General features: G+C 37.8%; 1 protein-coding gene across 10 annotated transcripts in view; it reads left to right on the top strand.

Moving 5' to 3' along the window:
• Positions 1 to 19,936, top strand: part of TENM1 (teneurin transmembrane protein 1) — a 796,581-nt gene that overhangs the window by 584,263 nt on the left and 192,382 nt on the right. For 9 of the 10 annotated variants that reach the window (XM_038164627.1, XM_038164626.1, XM_038164631.1 and 6 more), the window contains one exon: positions 382 to 642. The exons of the other annotated variant lie outside the window; for it this stretch is intronic. In XM_038164627.1, the coding sequence (XP_038020555.1) occupies positions 382 to 642 (261 nt within the window). The remainder of the gene's footprint in view (positions 1 to 381; positions 643 to 19,936) is intronic. 10 annotated transcript variants of the gene reach the window in all.

The following is a 19,936-nucleotide window of genomic DNA, read 5'->3' as shown; positions in this document are numbered from 1 at the left end:
CTGGGATAAAAACATACCGAGATTAATTTAGAGCTGTTGCCTTCCTGGCAAAACATGAGAAAGTATCTGTGTTTGCAGATGCTCACTTCAGTTGTAAATTGATGTGCAGCTGTCTCTGTGTGGGTGTGCACATGTTTGAGCTATAATGCATATTTCTGTCAGACAAAAAGGCACAATTACTGTGCAGCACTATATATTTTACTATATTATTCTAGTTGTATTACTTTTAGAGTAGATTAGATAGCAGAGTGAGTCACTGACCAAAAAAAGTCTTCTAATAGTGTGAACAATGTTAATTCTCAAAACAGATTCTCCAAAAGAAAATCAAGGTTATATTGCTTTTCACTGCTACATTTTTTTCTGCACTTTTGTTTTTTCCAGACATGGAATTTTGTGAGACTCCCCATATCCTGTGCTCTGGCTATCAGACTGACCTCCATGGTGTAGCTGAGCACAGTTACCCGCTGGAGGTGGGCTCGGATGTGGACACTGAGACAGAAGGAGGAGCATCCCCGGACCACGCCCTGAGGATGTGGATGAGGGGCATCAAATCGGAACACAGCTCCTGCTTGTCCAGCCGGGCAAACTCAGCACTGTCCCTCACTGACACTGACCATGAGAGGAAGTCTGATGGGGAGAATGGTAATAAAGAAATGCGTCTAATGTACTCAATAGTAGTAGTAATTTATTCAAAACTTTCTACTTTTCTTATTTTCCTTTTCTCTTTTTTTCTCTTTTCTTTTCTTTCTCTTTCCCCCCTTCCTTCCTAGATCCCTGTACCGTATGTAAGATAAAGGGATTGTTTGCTGTGTGTATTGTATTTATAGTTTAGACAGAAAATAAGACCAAAAAAAATGAAACAGTGATTTTGTTAAAACATAATTTCTCCAAAGACTAATAACTTTCCCATATTCTTCATTTTTATGTCATAAGATATTTATCATTTGAATTTGGTGGCCTATGAATTAGGTTCTAAAATATATCTATATATGTACATTTATATCACATTTTGCACACAGTTGCTCCCGTGGTTTATGAGCATATCTTTAAGGCTCTTCAGCCAGGTGACTTGAGAAAGACAAACTGCAGTCCTAAATTCTCTATTTACCTCTAATCTTATGCTACACCTTAAGATGTGTCTTTATCAGTAGGACAGACTGAACAGGTCTTTGTCGTGTCTCAGATCTGTATTTCTCTGCATATAGAGAGTGGGCTTGTGGGTCACATGGGCTTAGTTTTGTGTATCTGTTTTCTAAATATTCATTCTCATTCAGGATTATTTTACTCATTTGCTTTTCTTACAATTAAGTGTGTCACAGAAGGGAAAAATGTGTATTTAATTAAGTAACGGGAGGAATTAGTATTTTTTTTATCTCTGCATTAAAATTGATTAAAATTTTCTCTGCTTCCTTACAAAGTATAGTAAGTAAACAAATTTATCATGCTTAAGATCAACAAGCTTAGCTGATATTTTAATTTCTGTCTTTAATAGCTGCATGTTATGGCAGGTCTAGATGTCATTAAATATTGACACTTCAGTGTTGACAACGACATATTTTAGTGCCTCTGTAGTCATAAGGTTAATACAACTGAAAAAGGTTTCATTCAGTATAAATGGCATTTCCATACTTACATGTTCGAATTTATCAAACATGAAGCTCATAATTATATAATTTCACCTGGATGTCTGCCAGTACCAATGATAATGTCCAATATAGGCTCAAAAGCATTACATTATCTGGTTGAGGTTAAAAAAAGAGATTTTAGTGCACAGTTTGTTTCCAATTTAATATTCCTTTGAGGATTAAGCATTCTGCGCTACCACATTTTATTGTGTTGGTGGAATCAGTTAATTTTTTGATGCCACTCCATTTCCAGTGTGCAATGGCTGCCTCTCTTCCAGCTTCCTGCTTCTGTGGGATCCATCCTCTGTAAAGTGTTTGTTGCATAGGGAGGTTTTGTTTGGGCTTGAGGGAGGAGTGTGTTTGTGTTTTCCTAGAGACATTGGCTTTTAGGTGGTGGCTGAAGGGGTTGAATCTGGTCTGCCTGGCATTGGTCAGCCCTTAACTATGAAAGTGGTTGAAAGGGAATGCTTCATGGAAGGAATGTGCATACTTGTGCAATTTAGACTACAAAATACACATTTCTCTTGTAAGGTGCTGGGAAGCAGAAGTATTGAAAGCAAATAAAGCATGTAACCGAGTCCTGTATTTCAGTCTGGAGTGCAGTGGTGCAGCTGGGTATTGATGGCATTTTCCTTAGCAGTACATGTACCACTAAATAAGTAATCTTCTGCAGATGAAAATTACTCTAAGTAGTGCACCTTCATCATCTTGCACAGATGTAGCAAGAACCATGGGTTAAGTGTTGTTAAGATAGGGACACATAACACTGTACTTCCCCACCAAAGAATGCTTTCTTCTAAAGGTTTGTCTCTGAGAAGGATTTTAATCAATTTAAACTGATGTATATAATCTTTTTGCATTTTTAATATTTCATTTCTTTTAAGCCTTATAACAATTTTTAAATCAGAGTTTCATGTTTGAGGTGCTTGAGTACCAGTTTTAACTAAGTAGTTGGGAGAGGAAAGCAAGGGCAAGAGGAAGTTGGAAGAGAGAGAAACTGGGAGCACAGGTTTGCTTGAACTCTTTAGATGTCTCCAGGCAGGGCCAGCTAAACAGGTATTAGTGCTTCTTGTGGTCTTGAGTCATTATAATAATTACAGTCTTGAAAGTTAAGGTCTGAATAAATTTGAACACTGCAATTCAAGCTATATTTGTTTATATTATCTCTTATTTCACAGGTAAGTTCATAACCAAATTTCTGATCCAGAGAGCAGTGTGTTTTTCATCTGGGTTGGAACTCAGCAATAAAGCACTCTTTGAATACAGAAGTTCATAAATCTCTACTTAAATTATGTCACAAATGGCACATCTTCCTGTTTCTATGCAGTCCTGTGTGTCAGGGGCTTTAATAGAGAGCCACGAGTGCTGCATTTATCCTTGTCAGTTTCTGCCTTAGAAATGTATTTTTTTTGTGCCCACCAGTAACTACTCTGGTGTGAAAATGGGAAAGTGCATAAGATCTGTTGCTGGAAGCACATGAAATATTAGTTTCCATTAATTATACTTCCTAATTTCTGTAGAAGTATTTAGAAATTCTGGATTTTGAGCGGTTGACCAAATGGTATGTGAACCCAGCTATTTGGAAATGGAGTAAAATTAATGAGAAAGGTATAGTTGCTGCATGATTTGAAAAAACATTGTTATTGTTGTCCATATTTTGAAAGGGTCAGTAGGGATTTGGGTTTGGGTTTATTTTTTTTTTCTTCCTCTATGAACACAATTTTTGCTACAAATGCAGAACAGGTCTTTTTGCGGTAATACTGGGACAATTAATTGTGTGGACTCCAGTAGATGTGTTTTCAAGGCAGTTTTTTTGCTTTACATTGATCTGGAGCTAATACACTTTGTAAATTTTTTTTCTTTTTAGCTATTTCTTGACATTCTCCTATTCATTCTAAGCTCTAGCTTGAATTTCCCTGGCACAGGATATATATTTCTCTGTTCATTGTGGGTAGCCCAGTTTGAGAATTTATTTAAGAATTGTTTTCCTTAGTAGACGCACCAACTCTGTCATAATCACTGTTAAAACACACTCTGGTTATTTTGGCAGCATTAAACAGATTTGTATGAAATACCAACATTCCAATTTATTGTTGTCAAGTAATGGCAACTAATAATAGCCTATTAGGGCACAGACTGCCTTCAGCTTTGCTTGAGGCTAAGCAAATACATATTGACTGCACAAAGTGAATGACCAATTTCTTGGGGATCATTGCTTATCTCTGGTATAGTATAAATAGCTCCATTTAAACACAGTGTTACTCTATGGTATGTGAATGTAAATTTCAGACAGCAACACCACAGAGTAACCATATGAAAAATAGTTCCTTTATTCCATTGAAGACTGCACTGGCCCTCAGTTCACTTTTACAATGTTATCTGTCACTGCAGTGTGTCAGAACATCAAATTCAGTGCTTTTGTCTGCCAGATTACTGAGCTGGCAAGTTTGTTTGTTTGTTTTTCTGGAGTGTGTGGTCAAGAAGAGGATACAAACCTGATCTACAGAAAGCACGATCTCCAGATACATCCCTAAAATTACATGGCTTGGCACAGATCTGCCTCCCACACTAGGTAGTGTATTAAAAAGCAGCCCACAGTCCATTTTGTGTCCATATAACCTTCCTCATTGTTGTTCATTCAGTTCTTATGTTTTCCTTTACAGGATGTCTGTGCAGCTGTGACATGATGATTTTGACCTCAAGTGCATTTATGCCATGCCATAATCCATTTTGAGCCACATTTAGCACATCTGCACAGCCATCAGCTCTTTTACTTTTAGCTGCTACTTCTCAGCTGAGAGCTAGTGTGGAACTTCAGCAATTCCTACAATAACACAATTTTTAACCTCTTTTATTTTGTCAGATTGCTTTGATGTCCTTTTAAGTCTGACTTGTTTGGCTCATTCTTGGCATCTACTTAGATGTTTTTGTGCAATTAGTTACTCTTTCTCTACACCACAGTGACAACCAGTAGGAGAGTACAGGATTCCCAGTGCTGGAGGAGTGTACTGTGACATGCAGACTCATCTTGGATCCAGATTTCTGCTCAATTTCTTTGGCTGAACTATTTTATGACAACTGGGTATTAGCTGTAGTTCACAATGATTTCTTTGAGATTTGTAGACAAGAAATTAGGGTTTTAGTACAGGCTGAAATACCACTGGTCATGCAATGTAGCATTAGAGTGCTTGTGAGGTCTGGTCAGGGGACTTTTTCTTAATAACATGCTTGTCTTTTTAAAAGCAAAGCAAGATGGGGGGCGAAATAGCTGTATTTTTTCCTTTTTGCCCACATAAAGTGTTGGGAAAATTCTTTCTTAACATGAGTGTATGGTATCAGGTTCTATTTGAAACAATACTTCTAATAATAACAAACATTTTAAACAGCAGGCTGCAAGGATGAGGTAATGGTATTAGCCATATATTAATAAGTAGATGTAGTAGAGAATTTAGTAGGTTACAGATCAAAGCTAAGTTTAATGAGCTAGAAACATGTAAGATTATTCTTGTGTAATTCATCTAAGTATTTGTTTTATAGTCTGGGAGCAGTGATCCATTTAACAGAGCTTTTGACTGTCCCTAAGTCTCTGGGGATTTTTCATTTTGACTGCTGGGCAGATTGCTGGGTGAGTTTTGGACAAGTCACCTTGGTTCTTTGCACTTCATATTGAGTATCTTAACAGTATCTGTTAAAGGGATAAAGATGCTTAATTAGTAAAGGAAATCCTGCAAGAGCTGATGCTGTATGAGAAGCACAGCTTTGTGAATGCTGTAGCTATGCAGACATGGGGAGGATTTAGCTAAGGACAAGGCTCTGATTTAATTTATGGTGTGTGACAATAGACCTACTGTGAATTCACACCTGTTTAAATTAGGCTTGGATCTGGCTCTTCATAAAAGTCTTGTGTTTAATGTAAAAAAGTGACAGCATTGTGATTAATGTTGCTGTTATTTACTGTTATTTTGTAAACAACTCAGGCATTAAGCTGATCTCTGGCTTTCTCATTTCTCCAGGAAATTATTACCAACAGCTACATTACAATAGCAATACATGCTCTGAGAAGTGGGCATGTGGCTGCCTCTCTATGCAGGATTGTGTTTCTAATAATGATGGCTGAAGTATATCCATTAGCTCCTGTCCTGTCACTTTCTATTTACAGTGGTGCAATTAAGAAATTGAATTACTAATTTGCAAGTAGACCCATTAGGTTAAATATGTGTAAGTAGCCTTGAAAATAGAAAGGTAAATATTGGTCTTAATCCCATTCCCTCTGTGTCATTTAATATTTTTCTCTTTGTTCCTTTTATGCTTTATTTTGCCTTTTTGTTGTGATATGGATTCCATTCTGTTTGTACACTCCTGCCTATCAGATCATTTAAGGCACCTAGTAGATGAAGGCAACCTCATCAATAATATGCAAAAGCCCTCATGGTGAAATTCCTTCATCTTCTGTAGTTTGGTATAGCTTGTCAGATATTTGATTTATGATGCTTTCAGATATTTGACAGAAAAGGGCCACTTAGCTTCCCTTAATAAAAGACCTCTGTTGCTTTTATTGCGGAGGGTTTTTTGATCTTTTAGTGTTTACATGGTGTTTATGTTTGTTTCTTCTGCTGTTGTTTCAAAGGCAGCTCCTCAGTGTGAAGAGGGGGGATGTGAGCCCCTGCAGTAACATAGCAATGTCTTTTGGGGAGCATTGGCATATTCACTGACATGGGAGCTGCTCTGCTGCAGTTGTTCAGAGTGTAAGATGCTTTTGTTGACCTTAGAGTGGTTCCTCTGGAAATGTTACTGTCTCAAAGGCAGCTTGTAAGTTATCCAAATTGCTTTGGATAAGTGTGAGATGCTTCTGAAAGCACTGCAGCAGCACCTCAGCTGCAATATCATGCAAGTCTTGAGCTTGTGCCCCCAGTATTTAAGCCATTTCTGAAATTGTTTATGTATGGAAATTGAGCTAATGACTTTTTTGTCAGTATTGTGGGGGAAATTCTGCCTTTTAAAATTACCATCTTTATTACTTTTTCTGACTAACAAGGGCATTGCATCTGCATGTCTGCTATTTTAATCTTTACAATTTTCACGTGGTCTATTAAAATCATTACATGGCATTAAAACACTCCCTTTTTTGTGCTTCTCTTTTAAGCATAATGAACACTAATTTAAAGACAAATATCAATATTTAGAATCTTACATTAAAGATAATGAAACAGTGTTTAGAATGCAGCAGAAATACCTTCTATATTCCAGAATCTAAATTACCTTTTCCCACAGCATAGTAAAAATTATCAGTCCATTTACACAAGGTTGTGTAAAATTTTTTTCCCTGAATCTTTTTTTTCTTTCATGGCAGGGGAGGGGGGGAGGGAGGAAGGCTTAAGGAGAAGAGTCAAGTCTAATTTTTATTCCAGAAATCAGTAAATTGGCATTAGAGCTCAGGAAAAAATCTCTTACTTTCCTCCCCTGTGTGATACAGCAGATGTAGTGGATGTGCCTGGGGAGCCAGCAGCAATATAAATTATCACTCCTTTCATTTAAATCCTTTATATTTTCTCAGTATTCTGGGTATGAATGCAAAGGAAAATATCTTCAGAAATACTTCTCAGTGCAAAAATACTTCACAGTGATTCTGCAATTCTTCAGATCTCAGTTTATTTAGGCTGCCACAGGGGGGGGAAACTGAGATGGGGTAGACAGATAAGTGTCTGCTTTCTGTCAGGGTGCTGCAGTGCAGAAGGGTGAGGATTGTCTGACTTCTCATTTCACAATCTTTATGAGACCAGGCAAACACTGAACAAAATACTTTTTCTCTTGTTGAGCATTTACTGTGAATTCTGCAGGAGGACATCTGTGGATAAGTGTGTTCCTGGGAACAGTTCCATTCTAAACAGTCAGCATGTCTATCCTGATGTTTTATTTATATTGTTTTATTAAGTTTACAGTGTTGTTTAGTTCTCATCTCTTTTGGATAAATTTTAAAATGTTTTAGAAGATCAACAATCTGATTTATAGAAACAACCTGTAGTCATATTTTGTATGTATGTCCTTTGGAATTATTTAGTTAATTTTGTAGTTATTTTGAAATATAATCAGTTTTCTTTTTCCTCATGTGTCTTAAAATGTAGATGTTTCTACCAGTTGGAACCTCTTTTTCATCAAAGTTTTGGATGTTCTGCTTAAAGCTGAAAGTTGAATATCATTAGTGCAAAATAAGGCTGAGGAAAAACTTGTGAACTCTGATCATGGAAGAGTACAGTTAAGGCTACTAGATAAATGAGATCAAGTTACTCTCATTTGGTTCCTTATACTGTCAGCCAGCATGGTTTTAAATACAAAAAGAACTGGAGCTTTTTTTCATCCCCAAATGAGTTACAAATGAGCAAAATGAGTTACAGCTGCCACATCACAAAATGGTTTGGGTTGGAGGCAGCCTTGAAGATAATCTTGCTCCACCCCTGCCCTGGGCAGGGACACCTTCCACTCTCCCAGGATGCTCCAAGCCCTGTCCAACCTGGCCGTGGACACTTCCAGGGGTGGGGCAGCCACAGCTGCTCTGGGCACCCAGTGCAGCAAATGCAAAATCAGCAATGCAAAATCAGGGAAATAATTCTTCCCAATATCTCCTCTAAACCCACCCTCTGTCAATTTAAAGCTATTCCCTCTTGTCCTCTCATTCCATGCCCTCTCCACCTGTCTTGTAGCCCTTTTAGGTACTGGGAGGTGCTCTGAGATCTCCCCAGAACCTTCTCTTTTCTGGCCCAAGCCTGTCTCCTTAGCTCCAGCTCTCTGAGCATCTTCATGGCCTCCCCCGACTTGCCCAAACTGTAATGCCATAAGTGAAATAAGAAGAAGGGATCCAGCAAATGAGTGCAGGATGGACACAGAAGTGACAAATACTAACAAATTACCATTTTAGAGTCTAGCAAGGTTTAATCTAAATATTATTTTTTCTTGATGATGTGAGATCTAAGAATTTATTGTTGTCTTATTGGTGAGAAAGGTTGTTCATTCTTCCTTTCCAACCTTTTTTAATTTTTACCCATTTAATTTATTGTGTGTTAAATTACATGAGAAAGCATTATCTTACATTTTCAAATCTGTTAGTATTTCATTTCCTCTTGGGCTTGGGAGTAAGATGAAGATCAGCATAAATCTGTATTGTTCAGGGTTACGAATATTAGCATATCCCCATCTCACAAAAGAGGAGTATTAATAGTTACAAGTAGCTTTCATCTAGAAGAAACATAGTGACTGCTTCATCTAGAAGAAACATAGTGGCCCATGGCTGCAGTCTTCTAAAAGTGAAAGCTAAACTAAATGTATTAGCTGATTTCTAATTTCTGCAATAGAAAATAGGTTAAGAATGAGAAGCTCTATATGAAATTGGAGTTCATTTTTCAGAATAAAACAGATTTGAATGCTGCTTGTTTCAACTTGCTTTTATATAAAGGCCTTACAAAATAAAATTCAGAATTTTCTGTGTTAATTTTGTTTATTTAATCTTATCTAGCTCTATACCCTCGCTCTGTACTTCGTTACACGAGCATAAGAGGAAATGTGTACAATTAGCTCTTATAGAATATGGGCTCAGGAGTACTGAATAATTCCTGCAGGCTGCTTCTTTTCCCTTACAGATGTTTTTTAGTAATATTTAAATCAGATTCACATATTCTGATGACTAATTATATTGGCAGTGGTTTTTTCTTTGTCTTAAATTTCTACCCCAGATGATCTGCAATGTGGATGTTTTTTACCTTGTTCTGAGCTCTGACTTTCAGCTGAGCAGCACATGTCAGCTTCTGATCATGAGCTGCTGGCCAGGAGCTGTTCTGGCAGCCCTTGGGGCATCACAAACCACGTGTTGTGAAGTAACCATGTTTATTTGCCTTGAGTGATCCAGAAGGGGAGCTGGCGATGGGTTTTTATTCCATGAAACCACATATCCTAAGAGATATCCATGTGGGAGGAAATACCTGCAAGTGGGGATGGCTTAGGACATCTTATTAGGGTTGTTCAGCTCTATTGCTGGAAACTTTGTGAAAAGCTCTCAAAAGAAGGTAACAAAGGGACAAAAGTATTTCTAGGTATTTCTAGGCTGTGTATTGCATTAATTATGGTTCCTAGCACTTCTCCCTCCTGTTTAATTGAAAGGGTTTTACTCTCATCTTTCAATGTAGCTTTTAAACTTTTTCCCTCTCTGCCTAGAATGATTTTTGAATAAATGTATATTATGAATTGGTACATACCTTTAATACATAACAAAGTCACGGTAAGTGTTGTTCAGGCTTGTCTGCCCTTCTCATTGCTTTGTTCAGCATCAGTGTCAGGTGGCACTTGGGGTTTGAGAATATTCTATTTTATTAATTTTCTTTATTTTATTAATTTTTTTCCCCCAAACAGTGCTTTTGAGACAGCAAGCTTTGTTATTGCCCAATCACGCTGAGGTCTTTTAGAGCAAGTATTTTACTGTGGCAAATGTGGCAGGGTCATAATGCATGCTTGGAATTTGTTTTTCTGCATAATTTGATATAAACATACCTCCAGTTACACAATCAGAAAGTATCTGATGTAATTTGCTTGAATTGAATCTTACTTGAATCTCCTTGAATTGTTGAGAGAGCTGCTTGTGAGCTGTGCACTGTCAGTGGGACCTGATGAGCGATGCAGGATTTACAGCTCAGCACTAGAGACTTCTCAGTTATTTTCTTTATGACAAAATAACTTGTGAATGCTTGCACCTTTTGATTACCATGGAGAGGTTTAGGTTATGCTGCCGATCATAGATGGGGGTGGAACTTTTGCTGTAAAGCAATAAAGCTCCTGGTGAAGGGAAAATCTCCAAATTTATTTTTTATGTACTTGTAAATTTTTGTTGAGGCCTAAAATGTTTCTCAGAATATTATGTAATTTCCTTTTATAAAGAAGATTATATTGATATATATTTATAAGGAAGCATATATGACTAGAAATAAGACTTCACATTGTGCCTTTTTCAAAAATCCTCAGCCTTCCTCTCTCCTATCTGAGTTGTTCCAGTGCTTCTCCATTGCTTCCATAAGGAAGACTTTCCCTCCCATTTTGTGTGTGTTTGTGGGCAGCATGTGCTGGTGAGCATTTGTGAAGGTGGGCACAGGGGCTGCAGGGGCCAGGGCTGTTCTGACAAAGGCATCAGAGCCCAAATGTATTTCTTCCAGGGTGTCCCTAATTATTCACCATTTAGAACTGCAGTTCTTCCTCTGCAAAAAGGGGCGCTGCCCAAATGCTTTTCTCTGATGTGCTCAATGTGTCTACAACTATCTTTTATATCTTTGCCTGTGGGGAGAAACATAATTGAGTCATTCTTCCTGAAGCCTGCGTGGTTGTGTGTTCAGCCAGTACAGTGTTCATTTCAAAACTCCTATTGATGGTTGCATTGATTATTTTTATTTTAGCCTGTAATTCTGTCTCAAATCTATCTTTTTAATTTTTATAATTCACTACCTATTGAACAGCAAATTCAGCTATGTTTGGTTGTGTGCATATTTTTTTAGAAATACAATCTCCTGAATCCAGATTTCTCAGTAGTAGCTAATAGCCTACAGTACTTGAAAGCTCCTTTTTCTTTTTATAACCTATCTCTTTTCCAATACATTTTCTGATTACTGCACTACAGTTCGATTTTTATTGGATCATTTTAGAGCGTAATAATTCATTTCTGATCCCTAGTACCCCTTGTCCGTGTCTGAAGTACTCCACATTATTTCAGTCACTCATTTTTGTTGACGTCTTTTCTCTAAAGGCAGTCTTCTGTGATTTCTCTCAAAATATCTTTCTGGCATCACCATTTTAGACTTGTGATATCCAATTTCTTCTTAATACAAAATCAAATAGAAAGCATTTTCTCTACTTCACCAGCCAACTCTAGTGGAATTTTTGGAGCTTTCTTCTAGCTATCTTATATGTTTCTTGGTGGTTAATAATGGCAAAAACAATACTACAGCTGTACGTGCAATAAAATAAACACATTTGCTTGCAATTGCTTTGCAACTCAAAGTGCTTATTATTGTTAAATAAAGAGCCATAATAAGTAGAGTCTAAAACAACTGATTTTTTGCATAAATCTATGTATAATTATTTTTCCATTCATTGCTTCTGTAACAGTTTAGATTTAATTATTAACTACCTTCTGTTTGGGAGAAAGGGGAAAAAAAAACCTGCATGTCCCTTCAGGTTTCCCAGAAAGTTAAATCAAATCCTGCAGTTTCAGTTAAGTTCCTCTTTTGGGCTCAGTAAGAGCTCTTGAGATACTGAATCGTGGCCACCTTTATGGAAAGAAGCTTCTGGTAAGAGGAATGGCAGTGAGTTGTCATTTTCACATGGTTTCGGATTATTTTCTTCCAAAGCTCCAGATTTGTGCAGTCATGAAAAAAAAAAATTTCCTGTGCATGGACTCATGTAGGTGGATGTGGGCTCTGGACAGCTGGCAGAGCTCAGGTTCTGGGTTCCCACAGGGGAAATTTAGGAGTCAGAACATGGAAACAGAGCCTCAGCCAGCTGGGAAGCAGGATAGGCAGTCCACAAAGTGGAGATGTTTGAGTGTTGGCTTTGCCAGCTCAGATCATGTTTTGATGATAATCTTCGGCAGACGTTTTCTGTATCACAAAAACCCACCCCCAGTCTCCTGCTCTGCTCTCCCTCTTGTTGCTGCCCTTTCAGCATGTGATGATGGAATTTGAAGTTTTATATGCCCGTGGAAGAGAAATGAAAACAGCAGTTGAGTACTCTTTGGAGTGTAGTTGTCTAGCTCAGGTGTACAACATGGCAGCCAAAAAGTACATGGCAGAAGCTTTCCATCCTGCTGCTTTCCCTCCTCCCTGCTGTAATGTTCTCAATGTTGCTTGCCTGTCTTAAAGATTCCTTATGTCCTTTGAGAACACCAGCATATTTTGGTGATGGTGTTAGTCCTTGACTGGTGATACTCTGATAAAGCTGAAAAACTGGCTTAGTCAACTGAAGAAGTGGAAACCTGAGGTGTCAAATGAATTTTAAAATACATGTACAATTTTTTGAAGCCATTATTCCTAAAGAACTCTCTAGTACTCCCGAGATAGAGCGAAAGATCTTTTAAAGTGCATGTCAGGCTCTGCTAGGATGCAGGTTTGGAGGTGGCTGCATTGCTTATTCTGGTAGGTGGTAAATGCACACCTGCTCTGCCTCCATACAGATGCTTCTTGTAGCAGCTTAGACAGTTCAAGGCCTGGCAGTATCTTTATACCTCATAAGTGTGGCTGCTCGTGCTGAAATCCATTGCTACACAAGTTAAAAAGGTAAGCAGGTAAAAAGTGTAGAATTTGTTTATCTCTGTAAATTTCTTGTTGGCATTTGGATTGATATGCACAACTAATACATCAAAATTCCAGTTAATTCGGAAAATGTTGCAAAATTCCTCAGCTGAGAGAATTTTCTTCTCTTGGTTTCATGTATAGATCAATGTGCAAATACAAGAGAAGCAAACATCCCAAAAAGCAGCTGACAGGGCAGTCAAGTATTTCCTCCTTTTTTATGTGAATAATAATTGTATTTGGATGAGTTCTTCAACTGGCTTCTGCCCAGCAGCTTGTGATGGTAATTTCAAATGTGAGCCCTTCTTTGGGTGCTTGCAGTGAGTCAGGAACAGGAAGAAGACAAACAGGGACAATTCTCTACCCACAAGTAGGTCTTTCTTACAGGCTCACTGTTTGTTTTGATTTAATTACTTCTAAAAATATTTGCTCTACATGTGTTTTAGCAGTAGTGATCTGAAAACAGATGATAAATATTTCAATGTTGATTTGGTTGTTTTTTTCTTATTGGCCATTTTATTTCCTTAAGACTAGCAGAACAGGAAATAACCTTCTGCTCATCTAACCTGGTTGATTATAAATACCTAGCAAATTCAATGGCATTTCTTAACTCCTCATCTTTGAATTAGTTTCTTGACTTTTCTCTCGAATGTAGCTTGTTCTGCTCACACTGTGAGGGCACCCAGGGGATTAGTTAGGGACAGGCTTCTGGCATGCTTCTGGGTCACCTCTGTTCTGTGATAAACTGGTACCTGTGACTGAAATTTATAGTCATCCTAAAAGAAAATATCCAAGAAGTAGCAAACCTGGTTTCATTGAGCTGTTATTTCAGAGGCTGAAATATGACAAACTGTAGTGAAAGTATAGACGAAGCCATAGTTACTCCCATTCTGCTGGATGGAATTTAAAGCATTTGGAAATACTGTTTGTGTTCATTACACCAGATTGCCTCTTCTTTTCAGGTTGTCTAGTATTACTATAAATGCTTACCTATGTTCAGTACATGCAATGAAGTTTTATCAGTTAATGAAATAGTAGGAAAAATGCAAAACATAAGCTGAATAACGCACTGTCATAGAGACAGGACATAACCAAAGACTTAGTTAACTTTGTTAACCTTATCAGCTGGCTGTTTTCTAATCTCCCAAACAACGCTTCCAGGCAGTGATTTCTATTATTTGCATTAGAAGAAAGCTAATATAAATCTTGATTTTGATGAGAATCTGTCACTTCACATTACGCAGTTACAGGGGAAAGATGAGCTAGTCCTCTGAAGAGACCAAATGAGATATATATATATATATATATATACACACATATACTTATATATACATTGATTATTTTATCTCTTATCTTCCACAGGTTCATTCTAAGCCTCATGTAATATGCATAAAACTCTTCAATAAAGAATGTTGTTATTAACTGGGAAGAACTTCTTTATTATTCTTATCTGTTTTTTGGGTGGTATCAGATCAGACTTTACACAAATGTTTAGTTTCTGCAGAAGAAAGATTTTATTGTGTCAAGGATAATTGTTTTTTATATTTTTAATTTATTGAAACCTTTGTTTCCCACGTTGTATTTTGTAGCGTAGGGGTAGTAGCAGTTGAAACACGGCAATGAAACAGACTATTAAAAGGGGTACTTGCTGCCTTTGTTGCTGTTGGCTATGTTTTGAAGCATTAATTACCAAATATACTTAAATATAGTATTTTCAATTTTTTGAATTATAAAAAATATAGGTGTTTATTACAGTATTAAAATTTAGCTGGCTGGGCTTTTAACATCTGAAATGTGGGGATGATAGCATGACACAGTGTTAGGGACATAAAAATATTTATGAGAAATTGTCATGAAATGTTAGAAATATGATCTTATCTGATATTTAAACTGCAGATATTAAAGCATCATCCCTGACATGGAAGTCAAGACTGAGCGTTTTAAAGATCCAGAAGAATACACAGCAAATTGAATGAAATTCAGTGTGTGGGATAGTAACCAAATATAAAATATTTAATAGGACCTACTTTGGAAAGCAGTAATGCTGAAAGGGGCCTTAAGGGCCAGTAAATGAGATAAATGGAGCCAACAAGTCAAATGCTACTTTGGGTTGTATGTGTGCATGCGTCTTGTCAAGGAACTATGAAGTATAGCAGCTGTCATTAACACTTCTCAGATGAGTCGCTTCCGAGCATTTCAACTCCAGGGATGTGTAAAAACAAAGAATCTCCAAGTAGTGCAAAATGCAGTTGTGTCTTTGGGACTTGTTATTCAAGGAAAGGTTTTTTTAAAGGCTTGAATGTGTAGAGAAAGTCTAAGTTACTCCAATGATTGAAACAAGTTTGGGGTGCAGGGAGGGAGGAGCTCTGTGGGTCTCTCACTCCCGGGCAATGCTGTCGCCACCAGGAGCGCGTGCAGAACACGCAGCAGGACCATCAGCTGGCACACACAGACCCAGCAGTGCTGCTCAGGAGCTGCAACTAGCAGTCTGAGGAACTTAAACATTAAATCAGAGACAGTTTCTAAACAGTGTAGTCATTCAACATGGGAATAATTTGCCAAGGAACCGTACTTAGTACTTGGAGCCCTTGTGCTGTGAGGGTCACTGTTTGAAACTTATTCTGGCTGTGAAGGTGATCAGACTGGATGGGTGCATTGGCTCTTTCTTTGCTTCTGTAAAGCTATTGTGTTTTTACTGGCTATTAATTTTTTCCAACTTGTTTGTTTTAGAGTAGTATGAAGCAATAAATGAAGTGGTAGAGGTTTTGTGGCTGCAGTTGTTTAAAAGCAGCCAACACATTTGATTATATACTACAGAGGACGTGACAAGCATGTGATTATTGATTGCTGTTCTTCATCATTTTGTAGTCAAAGGAAATAACCCAATAGATCTTTCCATCTCTGACTTGTGTGTATTGTCTATTGATGTAGCAGCTGCCCTAAATATTTGGCAACTGGCCCAAGCCCAGAAATTAACACTAAAAAATTAATTTTCTATTAGCTAATAAGTACAAAGGCCATTCAGTTTCTTGTTTATGCAGGAAGCTTATTGAATCTGAAGATGATACATCTGGGAATAAGCTGGTGGCATTCATTTGTAAAGTAATAATGCCTACACATCACAGAAGGACTTGTGCAATAATCAGTTAGTCATTAAATAAAGGGGATTTTTGGTAGAATACAGGTCAAGATATTTATCTATGGTAACCCAAACAGGCAAATGTTTATTAAAGATTTAGGAAAAGAAATTAAAGAAATCTACATCTAATAGAACTATGCCAAGATTAAATGAGAACCTTCCCTTTATTAGCCTACTCCATTGCTACCCTCCCCTGACAAGGTGTTGATCACAGCTTCTTTGTCTCCTGTGTAGTTTGCACTTCAGATTCCAGATGTAGCAAGGTCTGTTTGTTTTACAGTTTTTTATCTATTCCTGTGCTTTCCTGCCTCAGTTGGAGGCAGTTGGTTTGTAGTCTTTTGGTGGGTCCAGACCGATCTAATCTTTCCTAGGGCTCTTGATTAAGGGTGGACACTGCTGATTAATCCAGTTTGCATTTTGAGTGGCTGATCTGCAAAGTGCCTGTCAGTGCAGTGTATGTCACCTGTAATTATATTTCATCTCCTCTCTTAGAAGCAGTCTTTGCTGAATACTTCCTCTGGAATATTTTGAGCTGGGGATGTGCTGTATATCTTGAGCATTGTCTGTACATCTTGCCAAATGCTTGACATGGAAATTGAAGTAAGACCTGGCTGGTCAGTTTCCCTTTTGATGCTGGACAAGATCAGGGAGCAAATCCTCCTGGAAACTGTGCTAAGACACATGGAAAAAAAGGAGGTGATTGGTGATAGCCAACATCACTTTACTAAGGGCAAATCATGCCTGAAAAATGTGGTGGCATTTCATGACAAGGTTACAGTGTTGGTGGATAAGGGAGGAACAGCTGACATCATCTGCCTGGAACTGTGCATAGCATTTGACATTGTCCTCATGACATCCTTGTTTCTGCACTGGAGAGCCATGGATTTGAGACAGGGACCACTTGGGTGGATGGTTGGACTTAGAGAGTTGCGGTCAACATCTCCATGCCCAGATGGAAGCCAGTGAGGAGTGAGTGACATTCCTCCAGTCAGAAATGGAACCAGTGCAGTTTAACATCTTTGTTGTAACATGAGAAGTGGGTCACCCTCAGCAGTTTGCCAGTGACCTAGAGCTGTGGGGTGTGGGCAGTGATGGAGGGAAAGGATGCCATGCAGAGGGACCTCGATAGGCTGGAGAGCTGAGTCTGCACAAACCTCATGAAATTTGACAAGACCGAGTGCAAAGCCCTGCACCTGGTTTGAGGCAATCCTTAACTGAAAGTTATTGTGAGGAGAGCTCTGCTTGTCTAAACCTTACAGACTTTCTTTGGAATAGAGCTAACAGTGATTTTCTTATCTGTGGGCTGAAATGTAGCTATTTTGAGACCATTGGAAAAATTTAAATTGCTTTGAAACAAATGTAAATCAGGGCCTGCCACTGTTCATTGAGAACCAGAGAAATTTGACTGGTATTTGAATATAAAACAGTATATTAACTTTACTGCAAAAGATCAGTGTTTTTAAATACATTCAAAAATGCATTTGGTCTGTGGAAAAGGCTGCCTTCCCTTTCATTATCTATTGCAGTTGTGTGCTGCTCTTCTTTTGTGACTGCTGCATCTACTGATGCAAAGAAATGTACCAAAGGCATTTTATTATCTCACACTGGAGCATTACCCTTCATGACTGCCCTATGAGCATTAAGGCATAGGAAACAATGACCCTTGGCCTAGAATTTTTTTTTAACAAGGTCCAAAATTCAAGTTATATGTCAGTCTGGTTTTGTTTTAAAAGCACTGCAAGTGACTGTGACTGCAGCGAGCTCCAACAGCAGTGTGTTCCCTGAGCTGGCAATTACAGGGCATCCAAGCAGCTCAGTCCAGCTCAACACTGGTGGAAAAGCCCAGTCACAATTTATTTTGTTTAAAAAAGTAGCCAGTAATTTTATTTGGCTTCTGACTTGTTTCCTTGGGCGAAAACATTTGTTTGAACTGGGAGTTTTACCTGAGGAAGGGCTGTGTGATTTGACATTCACTGAGCCACTTGTCAAAATAGGAATAGAACATGATCTTGTGCTCTAGAAGTTCTAAAATTCAAGCACTTTGCTGGCATTATCAGACATAGTTCTGCTACCTCATTATGAATTAACTTATAAGTGCTAATAATAGCTCATGGCAAAGGCACTCATTATGTGTAAATACATGTGACTAAATTAATTTAATGCTGTCATTTACATGCTGACTAGTCCATACATTTCCTGAATGAAAAGGTTTTCAGCCCTGCTATATAAACCCATTTATAAGGGAGCAGAATTTGTTTCATCACATTGCTACAACAAATACTGAAATCTCTACCTTTATTCTTCATATAGGCAAAGATCACAGAGAAGTGAGCAGGAGAATGAAATAAGAATGTGTATATGTTTTGTATAACACTATGTCATGAAATTTAACAAACATGTTCCCAAGCAAGTTGGAATAGTGATCTTCTGTATTGAGAATAGAAATGTGCCAAGGGAAAGAGTTCTGGAACAAAGGAAACTCATGTTTCTATATTCCTTGGTTAGTATAAAAATTCACTTGGAAATTAAAGACTTCTAGCAAAAAAGATTTACAGTTTGTTGCCATCTCTGTTAAACTTGAATCTTTACAGCCCTCTGAATATCTCTATGTGCCTAGAGGTGCATTTTCAGTGTTGTTTGATTTTTCATGTGAAACATTGCTGGTTTTGTGTATTTATTCTCCTTCTCTTATGATAATGGTCATTAGTCTAAAATTATCAAATCTAGTTATCAAAAATATTTCTAGTGTCAGAATTAAATGTATATACATTGTGTTATAGTCACTGCTCTTTCTGCCTATGACCTCTGCCTGTCATTTTGAGTCCACAGAAGAGACTGTTGCCATCATGATGACAAACTATTTGATGTTTTAGTTCATTTTAATTGTTCAGTGTATAACCTTAAGTCCTATATATTGCCACTATTCAAACCTTGTTCTTACAGTAGTATTAAATTCCTATTGGCAGTTCTGTGGTGTTCATCACTGTGTTATTGAAAGACTTCATATATGTTTATGTATTTCTCTTTGCAATAACCCTGGGAAACAGTGGGGGAAATTTACCTCTCTTTTATGGGTAGGGATTCAAATTAATATAAATTAAGTGAAAAATACCTGCTAAACTTGGGCATCTAGTTTGAACTGCCGAACACCTGATTTTTTTTAGAATACTTCAAATATTAGTGCAGTATAGGACTAAGATTAGGTCTCACTGACTTAAGTTGCAACTCTGTAGATTTATAAAGAAAGCAAAATAAGAAGTGTAATTGTCATCTGGCATCAGTTGGTTTTGAGCAGTTTCTAATATCTAGGTTCAAATATTACCATTTACTCTACTTGAGCTGGCAGATGTTTGATAGCAATAGGAAGCTGGGGTTTTTTGTCAGTTTGTTCTTTTTCTCCCCACTCCTTTCCTTGAAGTTGAGTTCTTTCCCTGGTCTTGTCCCAGGCACTTTCTTTCCAAGCCTGAGGTTTGCCCCAGATTTTTTCTTTTGGTTAATTCCTTCCTTGTGGACCTTGCATTCAGATTCTAGTCATCATAGCAGTCTCCAAGAGATCTGATCTCACTGTTCCTGCTCATTTTGGTTTAGTGTGTTCCTCCCTTCTCTCCTTTTCTATTTATTCTGTTTTTAATGATTCCCCCTCACTTCTTGTTTCTATTTATCTGGTTTCTGTCCAGATGGTTTTATCATATCTTCTCTCTTCTGCAGTAGTTTCAATCAGCTCTCTGTCTTCTCCTTCACACTTAAGTGTCTTTAAGCAGAGGTCTTTGGGAGTGCAGAAGGAGGAAACTACTGGCACTCTGTTCTGCAGTGCTGTCCTTGCTGGATGAGTGCAGGGAGCAGCAGGAGCAGAG

Source organism: Motacilla alba, chromosome 4A, assembly GCF_015832195.1.
Source record: "Motacilla alba alba isolate MOTALB_02 chromosome 4A, Motacilla_alba_V1.0_pri, whole genome shotgun sequence".
NCBI lineage: Eukaryota > Metazoa > Chordata > Aves > Passeriformes > Motacillidae > Motacilla > Motacilla alba.
Note: the sequence above shows the minus strand (reverse complement) of the source record. Positions and strands in the feature narration are given on the sequence as shown.